At 54.9% G+C, this 13,397-nt stretch overlaps 1 protein-coding gene across 1 annotated transcript; it reads right to left on the bottom strand.

The window, feature by feature from the left end:
- Positions 1 to 1,437: 1,437 nt before the first annotated feature.
- Positions 1,438 to 12,149, bottom strand: Insyn1 (inhibitory synaptic factor 1). The gene is given in 3 exon segments (NM_001113791.1): positions 1,438 to 2,222; positions 10,996 to 11,716; positions 12,130 to 12,149. Coding segments are annotated over 2 exon segments (876 nt in total). The 5' UTR covers positions 11,152 to 11,716; positions 12,130 to 12,149; the 3' UTR covers positions 1,438 to 1,502.
- Between the last annotated feature and the right edge of the window lie 1,248 nt (positions 12,150 to 13,397).

Raw genomic sequence — 13,397 nt, 5'->3', positions numbered from 1 at the left:
GGGCAGTGGGTGCTGGCAGAGCACAAGGCCCTCCTGGCAGGTTGTGATTCTGTATTAATAGAAATGTCCAAGGCTGATGCTCTCACCAGTTCACTGACCATGCCTCTGCTCCAGGTGGGGCTAATGAGTCACACTGTGGCCATCTTCTAGCCTCAAGCTGTTTGTGATACTTCTGACTCAGAATGGCTTCTGACCCCATGGAAATGGCTTCCACTTAGCCCCTCTACCACTGGATATGTAGGCTGGGCCACGCTGACCACGGTAGCCAGGTAGTGCCTTCAATTTATGTAGAGTGTGTACACTCATCACCCTGCTGGGTCCCTGTGACTGCTCCTGAGATGGTGAAGACTATCAGACCCATTTTACAGTAGAAAAGGTCGAGGCAAGTGAATTGGCCCAGTTGCTATAAAGCAGGGCCAGGCGTAGTCTGTAAACTACTAGTTCTTGGGAACAGAAAAGTTCTGTGACATTGGGTCTGTTACTTCACCTCTCTGAACCTCTCAGTCTTCTCATTTGAAAAATGGGACAGTGAGGTACTGTTATATGGTGTGTTGAGCACAGCGACCAGCTCAGTAAATGGGACCAGTACGACCCTCGGGCCATTTCAAGGCTGTTGCTGGGAAGATCAAAACGCCAGTGAAGCTCTGTTGCTGCTAGACTCTTCCTGCATCTTCACTCGGGACTTAGTAAGGTGAGCGAGGGTTTGGGTGTGAAGAAGTAGGAGCAAGGCGGAGACCCTGGGCACCCTAACTCCTGGTTTTCTCACTCCGGCTGCCTGCCTGAGGTAGACGGCCAAGCGCGTCTGTGTCCTGGGTCCCAACACTGTGACAGATGCTGCCACTGTCCACAGACCTTGGGTCTGCTCAGGGACAAGACCTGAGAAGTCTAAACTCCAGAGCTAAGAATGGGAACTGAAAGATCGGAGTAGGTTGGCCTTCTCAGATTGGACCGGCCTGGTCCTGCAGGCTCCATAGCTGCCAGCCTCCTGGCAGTGCAGCCTGCCTCACCTCAGGCCATCCCTCTGTGTTTGGGGCAATCCTAAGATACAGGGGTGAAGGCGGGGTTGCCTCTTCATGTGACCCTGTCTCAGGGGAGACAAGGAACAGGTCTGCCCAGGAGGACAGAGGTGCTTCTGGGTCTAGGAGTGATGCCAACTTGGGGTTCTAAGTTCTTACTTTCTCAGATGAGCCCAGCCCTGGCATACTGTTTCCTCAGCTTTTCTCTAGTTGCTGAGTTCCCTGGATTGGAAACAGCCCAGGTTAGTAATCATAGACTTCCATGGTGTGTGTGTGGGGGGTTGTACTGGGCACGGTAGGGGTCAGCTCCCTTCAGGGAGGGTGAACTCTGGGCATCTGGTTGTTTAGGATGCGCTTTCTGAAGGCTTTGGGGCCTATGGGCCCGGATCCTTAAGTGTTTATGAATTTTATTATGACTGTGTTTGTTTAAATATATATATATATATTTATAGCTCTATGCATCCCCCGCACCACCCCCCCAAGCCCCTAGTTCTTGCCCTTAGCTTTCTGTTTGGTGGCTGTGTAGGGCAGCACTGTCTGCGTGCTCTTGTCTGATACTGTCTGAGTGCTGCTGTTCCTTGTGACCCTCCGGGTCTGTTCTGGGGCCAACGTGGGGCCCAAGCGTCGGGTGGTCAACGGAGAGCGTTTGGTCTTGTAGGGGGCTGGGGAGGGCTTGAGGGGGCCTGTGTGTGGCTCCACACGGGGCAGCTCTGGGGCCAGGCCCGCCTCTTCCTCCTCTACCTCCTCACCATCCCCCTCTTCATCGTCACAGCACAGAGCGTGGTAGAGCACTTTGTCACTGAACCGTACCCTCTCCCTTGTCCCTGGAGTCCGCTGGGGCACCTGGCCCTTTGCAGGGCCAGCACTGAAGGCCTCTTCACTGGAGGAGTCTGGTGTCTCCACTCGTGGCCCATTGGGGATGGGCAAACCACCATTCATGAGCTGGTAGTCAGGGCCTGTGCCTGGCCGTGGTGCCTCAGGACCATCCACCGAGTCTGATGGGGTAGAGACATCCAGGAAGGAACAGAACTCCCAGCTGTCTGAGAGGATATCAGCCGTCATGAAGTCCAGGTGGCCCAGGTCAAAGGGACCGCCCGCACCTGCCTTGTCACTGCTGGAGGTGCTGCTCACAGTGGCCGTGGTCCAGTCATCTGGCTCCAGTTCAAAGTCAAAGTCAGAGGTTAGCTTGTCGATCTGACTCACCACCTGGCCAGGGAAGGGAGAGGAGGTGAGAGGGGCTAGGTGGGACTCAGAATTACCTAGGGGTGTGTGTGTGTGTGTTTGTGTGTGTGTGTGCGTGTGAGAGAGAGGGGGGGGGAGAAGAAGAAGAGGAGGGGGAGGGAGAGGAGGGAGAGGAGGAGACGGAGGAGAAGAAGGCTAGCTCCTGGCATGTTGCCTCTGAAAGATGCTGCCGGAACTGAAGGCAGCACACAGGTTTGTTTACTGTTAAGAACCCAAATTGGGGCTGAGAAAATAGTTCAGCTGGTAAAGTGCTTGCTTTATAAACATGAGGACTTGAGTTTGACTTGTAGAACCCATCTTAAAAAAAAAAAAACCAAAAACAAAAAACCCTGGGCATAGTAGTGAGTACTTATAATCCTAGCCTTGGGAAGCCTAGGGATGTGGAGCCGGGAGGATCCCTGGGGCTTGCTGGCCAGCCGGCCAAGCCTACTTGGCAAGTTACAGATTACTGAGAGGCTGCCTCAAACACACACAAAACCAAATTGCACAAGTGGACCACTTGTTCGGAACACTCCTTTAGTCCCCTGGAGGGAGGCAGACTGCCTTTCACCAGGCACCCTGTCTATCCACATAGCTTTCTCTCTCTAACACACTTGCTGTTTGGGGTGAGGATAGCATAGTGACTGGGGTTTAAGCTCCTTCTGATTGAAAGGGGGTCAAATAAAAGAGGTCGAGGGTCTCTAGCAGGCCCTGAAAACCATGCCCTAGGGACCTCCTAGATGCTGGCCATAACGCGGTAGCTGGACTTGAAGTCAGTGGAGACAAATGACAAGGGACAGTCAGAAAAAAAGACCCTGCCCAGCATCTTGGAACCCTCACTGCCACCAGTTAATGACTCATCTCCAGGATCTCTTTCCAGCACTGGAGACTGGAGCAACAGGTGTGTGGCACTGGCTGAGTCACCCTCCCTCTCTGGTACCCTCGTGCTCTGGGACCCCCTCCCTCCTTGTTCCCTTGTCCATTGATGAATGGAGATCAATCCAGGCTTGCTGGAGAAAAGAATAAAGGCAGGATTCTTTGGAAGTAATAAAAAAAATCCACCCTGGCCCAGAGGTGACTGTTGAAGCCACTGTGGAGGTCACTGTACCCTATTCTGCCTGCCCACCTCCCACCCACCCCAAGGGAAACCCTTGGTCTCTGAGCAGGCAGCCCTTCCTGCAGATACACAGCTGCCTATGCTGTTTTTAGCACATAAATCGGGGTTGTCTGCAGTGAGGGGGGGCGGCAGATTAGGTAAAGGCCTAGGGAGAATAGAGAGCATGAAGCTGAAGAGAGGAGAGTCAGGCCAGGACTCAAACATAAAACAATAAAGACTAAGCCACGGAGACTCTGGGACAAAGCCATGTAGTGAGCCACCAGGAACTGCATCTGGCTTCCAGCGTCTGGTTGGCATTATCTGCCTGGGTTCAGGGAGGTCAGTTAATAAATTAACTAAGTAAGTCCTAACCCATAACTCATTCCTGGGAACTGCTACCACGAGATGCTGTTCCAGGCATGGTGAGGTGTGGGTAGAAAGTAGCCCAGCATAAAGCACAAAGACACTACCTGCAGCACCTGGACCAGTGGGGGACTGTCCCTAGCCCTCTTCAGGTCTGGTTTTCAACCTCTAAGTGGGGTGAACTTGTTTACTTCTAAGGAAGATTCAAGGAATCTGCAAGACTCAGTATGAGAAGGTATTTAGGCCTGCAGCAAACCAGAGGAGTCAGGACCCCTTGGACAAGTCACCTAAGCTGGCTGGGACTCAATGTCATTTACCATCGAGTGTCTGACCAATGTCAGCAGAGCTTCACAGGGAGGACTCAGAGGAGCCCCAGGATCAAAGCGATGTCATCACATACCTCAGATCATCTCATTAGCACTAGGCTTTGAGATGATCTACACCCTTCCTGGGATACTCTACACCCTTGAAAGCATAATGCTTTCAGGGGCTGCCTCTTTGGCCTGATGGCTGGGTGCTGGGGCAGTCTTAGGAGCTGGCTCTGCCGTTCAGACAGCCGCATGCTCAGATGGGACTCTCTGATTAGTGAGAGTTGTCAGCAGCTGCTGCTGCCCAAGGCTGGGGGTGCCAGGAGGAAGCTGGAGTTGAATGGCTTGGCTGAAATCCCACAGATTCAGCCGAGGCCAGGCTTAGTGAAGCTCGGCAGTGCTATCAGGCCCCAGGCCTGAGGGATAGCAGGGGTGTCTCAGGTACACCCAGCAGAAGCCTAGAGGCCCAGGAACCCGGACATGCTTCTGTCACGGACGGACGAGGCCCTGGCTGGCCACCTGTTCTAGCCGCCTTCCCATTGGGTCCCTTCCCTTCTTCATTAGCATCCTTTCTTGGTTCTGCAGGGGGTATGGAGGAAGGCAGAGCGAGCAGGAGGCAGTCTTTAGGTCTCATGTCTGCCCCCTGTTGGCAGTGGAACTGAAGGAAGATAATAATTCACTTCTAAGTTGTATCCTCTAGCTCTGACAACCCTCTCCTTGCTCAGGGAGATGAACATGAAAGAGATATGAACATATTTTAAACTACAGTGTTAGGACAGCCAAACCCCTTAGTACCTGGGCTCTGGAAGCCAGAGCTAGACTCCAGCCCTGACCTCACTACTTACGAGCAATCTTAACTAAGTTACTCAACTTTCTTCTCTCTGCCTGAGAGCTGCTGTGAGGACTTAAGCTAATGCCCCTGGGAGAGCATGCAGAACAGTGTAAAACACCGACATCCACCATGCACCATGAGCGCAGAGCCAGGACCAGATGGGAATCAGGTTCTCACCTAAGAAATGCCACGCTGATGGGTGGGTTTCAGAGCCTGCTCAGAATGCCAGGATATGGTAGTGTGCCTTCCATAGCCTGTGTGCCAGCACTGCCCATTTTGCCTGAAGTGTGGGTGTGTCCATTCAGAACAGAACTACAAGAGGTTCATGAGGCCCGTGGCTGTGAGGCTCACGGGCAGATCTGGCTTCCCAACTACTTAATGAACAGAAGTGAGGGTGAGAAAGGGAAGCCCTGTGCCCGCAGAACCTATCTTCTGGCAAGGCCATGGTCAGCCCATAAACCTGCTAATCCTTCCCTGGTGCCCCGTTTCACAGGTCAACATGGAGAGCAAGTGTGGAACAGACCCATGCTACCTGACTCTCTGATCCGACTGTCTCGAAATCTGTGATTTCTCTCCGAGATTTAATAATCATTTTGCCTACATGTAATTTGGGATTGTCTTGGAGTGCAGAGAAATAATTATATACACAGAAGGAAAGAGGGGGAGAAAGAACCAGAAACATCTCAAAGCTGGGGCACTAGAGAGACACTGATGAATCTACCTGTGCTATTGTGCTTGCTGACAGGGAAACTGAGGCCTAGCACGTGGAAAGGGTTGAGGTAAAGCCAGGAGGGGAGTCCTGACTCCTGGGTCTGGCATCTTACAAACAAGATTAAACTGTTCCAGAGGGGCCAAGAGGGAGCACTGTGGAGGGAGAGTAGAGCTGAGGGTCGAGACAGAACCTAGCCCCTGTCCCAAGGGTGTCTCTCACCTCTGTCTTGATCTCAGCCTTGCCCACTGAATCTCCCCCAACAATAACTTCCTGCAAGTGCTGGGTTCATGCTCTGCATTAGGGATTTCCTGATCAGCCTCAGGACCACATCACCCCTCTGCCTCCAACCCTCCCCTTCTCCAAAACCTTTCCAAACACCACCCCCTTTCCCCTCCAGCAAGTGGCCTCCCCCTCATCTCTCTGCACATTTTCCAGAGCTGGAGCTCCAGCTGCCACTAGGTTCACCTGGTGTGCCCTCCCTCCCACCATCATCCTCACTTCCTGGAGGAAGCCTTGCTGGTCCCCAGCTGAGGGCGATATTGGTCACAGTTATACATCTATGTTGTGATATGGTCGGTATCTGCCTCCCTACTAGACAGGAAGCCTAAGAAAGAACAAATTAGGGTCTGTTTCACCTATCATTGCGCTCCTGGCTTGGTATGGATATTGGCCCACTCTATAAACACAGCTGAAAGAAGGCAGGGAGGCATGAGTGCATGCATTTGTGCATGCACATGTGTATGCACTCCTGCTTGCCTGTGCGCACACACATGGGTGCACATCCCCTGAGGCTCAAGAGCCAGTGCTGAGGGATCCAGACTCATAGACACAGTGTCCCACCCCTTCCTTCTTTCCCAGATCCCTGGGCAGCCAGTTACATAACTGGGGATCCTGCATTATTTATGACCACTGATTATTTTTTAATTCTGTGATTACATTGTTTATTATCTTCCTGGGGGGCTGTGGCATTGGGGAGAGAGGGAGTGAGCTGACCATGATTCACGGCTCTCATCCTGCAGTTTGGCCTAATTGGCTACGGAGCCTCTGTGAATCTGTCCGGAGGAAGAGAAAGCAAAAGGAGAAAAAGGAGGAAAGAAAGGCACGGACAAAAAAATAAGGAAAAAATCCACCAAGGTTTCACTGAGCTGCGGGTACTAAGCTGACCCACTTTGGCTCAGCCCTTTGGTCCCCAGGTTCTCCTGCTCCAGCTGCTTTCTGGTAGGCCACATTTATTTATCTCTTACTAGCAAGGCCTGTGGCTTTCCACGCCACCTTTACACATGGCACCTGGCCGATGGACAGGAGAGAAACAGGCTGCCACACTGCCTGCCTCCTATGCCAAGCAGGCATGGGACCCTCCACTGCCACCTCAGGCTGAGGAGGGGCTGTGCCTACCCCACTCTCCTGAGGCTCTCGGGAGACAGAGGTGACAGCACCCCCATGTTATTTCCTACTCAAGATGCACGGTTGCTGTGGGGGTACAGGTGGTTAATAAAGGATCACTTTGAACGCCCACCTTCCCCCGCATGGAACAGGAGGAAGTGAGTGCATGTTCAAGGTGAGCCCAGAATCTGGTGGGCTAAGGATGAAGACCCCTTCACCCTGTGTGGGAGCTCTGAGTCTGTGGGCAGCAGGCAATACTGTAGGAAGGCAGAAATATAACCAAGATATATTATTAAAGTGTGTGGGCTTCTAACTGACAGCAAACTTGAGTTCTATGCTCTGATGCACAGGGTCCATGGGACGCTGCCCCATCCCAGACCCCTGCCCTTCTCTCATCCTCTTCCCACTGACTTCCCGATGATGGGCACACTCCCTCCTCCAGATCTGGGTACAACAGCTCCCACCACCTGCCACTCTCTTCCCCTAGATGTCTGCTGTTATCTGCAAAAACCACTTTATAGGTGTCCCCTGAGTGCCCTCATCCCTGTCAGTCTCCCTCCTTTCCTCACTGGGTAGGGGGTAGAACTACCTTCCACGGGTGACCTATTTGAGGTCTCTACCAGAGCCAGGACCTGGCCCCAACCTGCCTGTGTTTGGCTAAAATGCTGACGCAAGACTCTGGAAAACAAGGGCAGTGCATGGAAGTGCTAGACTCACTCAGAAACAATACCTTGCAGGGCCTAGCTCTATGGGAGAGCACCTGCCTAGCACGCGTCGCTGGGCCCAAGGTTTGATACCTAACACTGAAAAGCAGAAAAACGAAACAAAAAAGAGGTGGCTTTGTGTCTGTTTTATGTGATTTTATATAAGGGAGAATAGAAACCTTTGGTATCTTCCTTTTAAGGATGGGCGGGCAGAAGCAGAGAAACAAAGTAACTTTCCCAAGCTCACAAAGTTCAGGAGGTGGAGCTCTGAGGACTGAACCGGAACTCTAGCCACCTGGCCTGTGCTCTTTGTCCCTTGGGATGGTCTGTCTCTAAAGAAGATCCATGGAATCTGAGGAGTTTAGGGAACCTGCTGGGATGGGCCTGGCATCCTGAGTATTGGGGAACCTGGGAGAAACGAGGGCTAATTAATGTCTGACTGTCATGCCACATCCCTGGACACTTCGGTTTCAGCTTTCAAAGTGCTTTCAAATTCCTTACCTCCCTTAGTCCCCCACCCCTACCCAGGGAGCTGATGGCAGAGCTGTGGTGGGGACTGGGAGGGTGGACAGAGGGAACTCCAAATCCTCCGCAAGTGTGAGCAGGTATCGGCCCCTCCTTCATGCTATGCCTACAATGTCACCATGTTAGATATCACTTGCAGCATCCCTGTGAGGGACAAGACATCAGAAGCCCCTGTTCTGAGAGGAGCAAAAGGAGGCTCAGGGGCTTAGAGCAGAGGCTTTGGTGGCTTGCATCTTTCGGTCAATTTCAGGCTTTGTGCTCAGGAGTGTGTGTGTGGGTGTCTTCCAGGGCTAGTGGTGACTGGCAGGGAAGAGGAGGTACAGACAGCAGAGCCCGCTTCTTGCTGCCCGGCTCCTTTCAACAAGGTTCCTGTGCAATACCCCCGCCAACCATGTTTGTAACCCTGGTCTCCATACTTAAGTATTTGGGCTGAGCTGGCAGGTGCTGACATCGGGTATGATGAGGGAATAGGGGCTTGCTCATTCTACCATGGGCCCGCCACAGCGCTGATAGAGAAGCACTACAGAGGGCCTGAATGGAGCCAGCCAAATCAGCTTTATGTCTTCCTGAAGGACCTAGAGCTACACCAGAAGTTTGATACCAGGACCTGAGCTCCATAGATACTCCTGTTCCCAACAACCTCCAGCCCACAGGAAGTTGGTAATGACATCTCTTCTCCGTTTGGGTCTCTCTTCCTCTCTGTCCAGCACCCTATGCACACATCCCTTTCTGGGGGAACTAGGGAGCTCTGAGGCTCAACCTCCACCCAGCTGGGTACCATTGGCAGCGGGCAGGCAGTGGCATACGGGGTAGACTCTGGTTTCCATAGCAACCTGCCAAAGTCTTGGGTGGAGACACATGGCCTACAGATGTGGGGGGAGGGGACTCATCACTCTGTCCTGGCTCAGACCTCTGGGGTGTACAGACTATCACCTAGAGTGCTGGGGTGAGGGGCATGGGAATCAGTAAGTCTGAAAGGGATGATGGAGGCATCTAAAAGCTCCATAAGTTAACCCTGGCACTTGGGCACAACTCAAGCATCAGGCATCCCTCAGAAGTTGTCAAAACGCTGAAGTTATACAGCAGCCTTCCTGTGAAGTTTCAAATAGGTATTGGGAATCTTGAGTTCTAGGCTCAATCCTGTTATGGGTGGGTTGTGTGGCTCTGGGCAAGCCCCTATTCCTCTCTGGGCCCCAGTTTCTTCAATAGTTAAGTGGATAGGGCTTGTCTGAACTACCTGTGAGATCCCGCCAGGTTCTTTTTTTTTTTTTTTTTTTTTTTTGGTTCTTTTTTTCGGAGCTGGGGACCGAACCCAGGGCCCCGCCAGGTTCTTGATAACTACGCTGAGGCAGAAGAGGCAGGGGTCTGGAAGATGCCCCACTGGGAGTTGTACAAAGGCTAACCCCCAGGATTATAGAAAATACCAGCTCATGTTGGGGTCCCATGTCCAGGCCTGAGACTGACAGTTTGGATAGTTCCCATGGCCCTGATAAAACTGCAGAACATCCAGAATAAGACAGGCTGGGGGCGGGGAGGGGTTTCCTAATCCTCTGGATTCATGAGGTCAGAGGAAGATTGTTTAGGGGCTGTGGTCTTTGGTGTCCAAATTGTATTATGGAACCCAGAGCCCAGCAGCCCAGCATATGGGCAGGAGCACTACCACCTCTCAGTCCTGTCTCTGGTGAGTTATCTCCTGGCAGGATTCATGAAGCAGACCCTGGACCATTGGCTACACTGCTTTTAAGAGGCCTGACTTCAATTCACAGCTCCCTTCAAACAACCGCTCTCCCTGGCTTGGATTCAGACCATGCTGCAAAGGCATGGCCCAAGGCTTGCCCATTTCCTCAGCTTCCTAGAGCCTCCTTCCCCAAACATAGCTGGTGGGGGAGCTGGAGTCCATAACTCAGAATGATCCATTCTCCCTCTCTCTCTGCAGGGGCCCTGGTTACAATCAGTTGAAAGTTGCCTAAAGCCCACCTGGCTGGTGAAATGGGACCCAGCGGGCAAATTCAGGCCAGCGGCTCAGAATGCTGGTCATGCATTTTAGACTTGAACACAGCCCAGGGGGCAGGGTGGAAGACATGTGTACCTCATTACTCCAGCAATGTGGGAAGCAGTAATTAAACTAGGCTCTGCTTAGAAAGACAGAGAGGCTTTCTCTGTGACTTTTTGGTCCTTGCAAAAAAACACCCAGAAGCATGTCCTGTCGCGGGTTGGGGGTTGGGGTGGGGACTCAGCTCCATTAAAAAGAATTCCATTTTTTCTTCAATGAACAGAAGGACCTCTGATCCTTACCAGCAGCTCCTGGCCACCTTTTGACCCCAGGGCAGGGAGGCTGCAGCTGGTTTTAACTCCTCTCTGCCTTTGGAAATAAGAGTTTGGAATATCTGATCCCTGAAGTAAATCTTTTTGAGCTAGGCCCCAAGCAGTGAGGATTGACTAACAGAGCCATCCACTCTCCTAGAGTCCTTGCTCAGAGTCCAGGAGGCAAACAGTGGGGTCAAGGGGCAGCTTGGGTTTCAGAAGAATGTGTCCCATTAAGAATGGAGTAGGGCAGATTTAGTCCTCATTGAGCACCCTGAGTGCTAACCATAAAGATAGGCTCACTGATAGCTGCTCAGACATTCTCTGCCACACCAAGGCCCCATTACTAGCTCCAGGGATAGGGATTTTAAGCAAAACAGATTTGAGGCAAGGAGAATGGAAAGGGTGGTCCTCAGCGGAACAGCCCATGTGCACATAGCATTGCACACTCAAACACAGGTAAATGCTTTACTGCTGAGCCCAGCCAGGAAGGGTGAGGGTCTGTGTGGCCCCTGTTGGCCTCTCACTCACCTCCCTCAGCTCCTTAGCCACTTCTTTGAGTTCCCTCAGGATGCCTTCAAGTTGCCCGATGACCATCTTCATGCGCTGTCGAATCCGCTCTCTTTCTCCACCACTGTTGGGGTCGTCACTGGGCTGCCCGAGGTCCGGGGCACCCCGAATGTTCATCCTTCACCACGTGGCCGCAAGCCTGCCCATACTCGCCCCAGCGGGGCACACACTTCGTCTGCCTCCACGGAGCCCCCCTCGGACGGGCAGAGCTCCACATCTTAACGGCCCCCCAGCCTACCCTGGCCTTGGGCGGCCCTCACCCAGCCCCTGCTGCCTGCCACTCCACCTACTCGCCTCTGGGTGGGGGATGGAGCACCCAGAGGGAGACAGAATCTGACGGGGGTGGGGGGGTCAAGGTGAGGACACAGGAGGGCAAGGGGAGGGGCCTTGGGCCCAAGAACAGCTTCCAGGACTTGAAGTGCCAATGGTGTACAGAGCTGATCTTTGCCTGAATCTGGATGCGGAGGCAGGGGGATGATTCTGCAAGGACTAAGGGTAAGAGATGCCCTTGGGATGGGGGAAGGCAGCAATCCCCTCGCAACTCCTAGGCAGTTACAAAGGCAGAGGTCTTTAGATGCAGCCGAACCAGCAGAGGGACGGTGATCAGGGTCTTCCAGATGTGGAGGGGGCTCCAGATGTGAACAGCGCTGGAGAGGGAACTGGATTGGAGGAGGGCAGCCCCCTGCAGAAAGAGCGAGCCTGGCGTCAGCTCTCCCAGGCTGCTGCACCAGCCTGCTGCTGCTGCCTCCCTCTTCTCCCTGCCTGCACCCTCCTTCCTAGCTGGAGATTTATTTATTTATTTTGTTTGTGGGGAGGGGTGGTGGAGGCAGATGGTTTTCAGCATGCCCCTCATCTACAGGAAGAGTGGAGGAGCCCCTGTTTTAGAGGCATGAGTCCTCAGCCTCCTCTGGGGCACTCTAGCCGTGCCCCCCCCCCCCCGTCCCCAGGCACCAACCAAGCTTGGCCAGACAGGTTCAGCACAGGGCCTCTCCAGTTCTTCACCCTTCTTTCAATGACCACAGGGTGCCCTCCTACCCAGAGGACCCTTCCTCTCCCAGCCCCGCCTTCCCTCCGAAGCCGAACTCCCCTACTCACCGAGGGTTGGGGCAGAGGCCTTTCCTCTAAGCAATGTCGGGGGCCGAGCCCCAAGACGAGATTGGGGGGCCCCCAAGGCTCCCTAGGGCGGGCTTCTCTTTCTGGACCCTTCGGCTCCTGGCCTCAGGAAGGTCCTCCGATCGGTGACCGGAGACATCTGGGCGGTGGGAGGGGGCGGGGCCTCCGCGCTCCCGGGAAAGGGGCGAAAAAAAAATCTCCCCACCACGCTGGCCAGGCTCCGGGTCGCGAGGGTCCGGCGAGCTCGGGGGCCCCGAGGCCACAGGTGACCCGAGCCGAGGTAACACCAGTCCGGTCCAGGCGACTGAGTCAAAGTCGGAGGGCTGGGGAGGGCGCCGGGATCCCCTCAGCCCACGCCCGGCATTCCCCGGGCTCCACTGGGTTCGCGATTCTCTCTGTCCATTCCAGATCGTCAGGTCTGAGCCCCTCCGGGGTCTGTCCTGCCCCTGCCTTGCTCTGCCCTTCCCGAGCTGGCACTACTAGGCGTCCGGAGTGCACTCAGCCGGGACCCAGAATGTCGGTGCTCCCGCCGGGGTGGCGTCTGGAGCGGCCGTAGAAACCGCTCAGCTCAGCCCGGCAGTCGGCTCCATCAACGTTGGGAAAAGTCCGATTTCTTCGAGTCTCGGGGGAGGGGCCGCGGCCGTGGCCTGGGGGACCGGGTGTCGAACACGGTGGAGATGAGAGCACGAGGTGGGGGGCGGGGGAAGATTAGCACGGCGGGGCTGAGCAGAGGAAGGAAAGGAAAGCAGAAGGGGGCGAGCGAGACGCCAGGGAGGCGATGGAGGAGGCGCGCCGGGCCGGGCCAGGCACACCAGGCGCGCAGCCTCCGCTCGGCTCCACCGCCTCCAGCGCGCTCGCTCACCGCTCCGCGCCTCGCGGCCCGGGGCGCCGAGTGGCTGCCGATGGGGCAAACGAGGCACCGGGGCTGCTCCGGCCTCTCTGCCCAGCCGCTTCGCCCTCGCTCTGCCCTGGCCGTCCGGCTCGGCGGGCCTGGCCTGCTTACCCCGAGCGCCGCCGCGCCCCGCCGGACTGGCCGCCCGGCCGGGCGCAGGCTCCCTCAAAGGCCGCCGGGCTCGCGCGGCTCCGCTCGCCTCGGCGCTGGCAGGGAAGGGGCCGGCCCCGCGCGCCGGGAGGGAGCTTTTAAAGTGACACACACGCCTCCCAGTGCCCGGAGCGGAGCGCGCGAGCCGGGGGGTCTCGCCACCCTAGGGAGCGGGTTGGACTGGACGCCAGCAGGGCTGGAGGAGAGC

Source organism: Rattus norvegicus, chromosome 8, assembly GCF_021556685.1.
Source record: "Rattus norvegicus strain SHRSP/BbbUtx chromosome 8, alternate assembly SHRSP_T2T, whole genome shotgun sequence".
NCBI lineage: Eukaryota > Metazoa > Chordata > Mammalia > Rodentia > Muridae > Rattus > Rattus norvegicus.
This window is presented reverse-complemented; position numbering and strand designations above follow the sequence as displayed.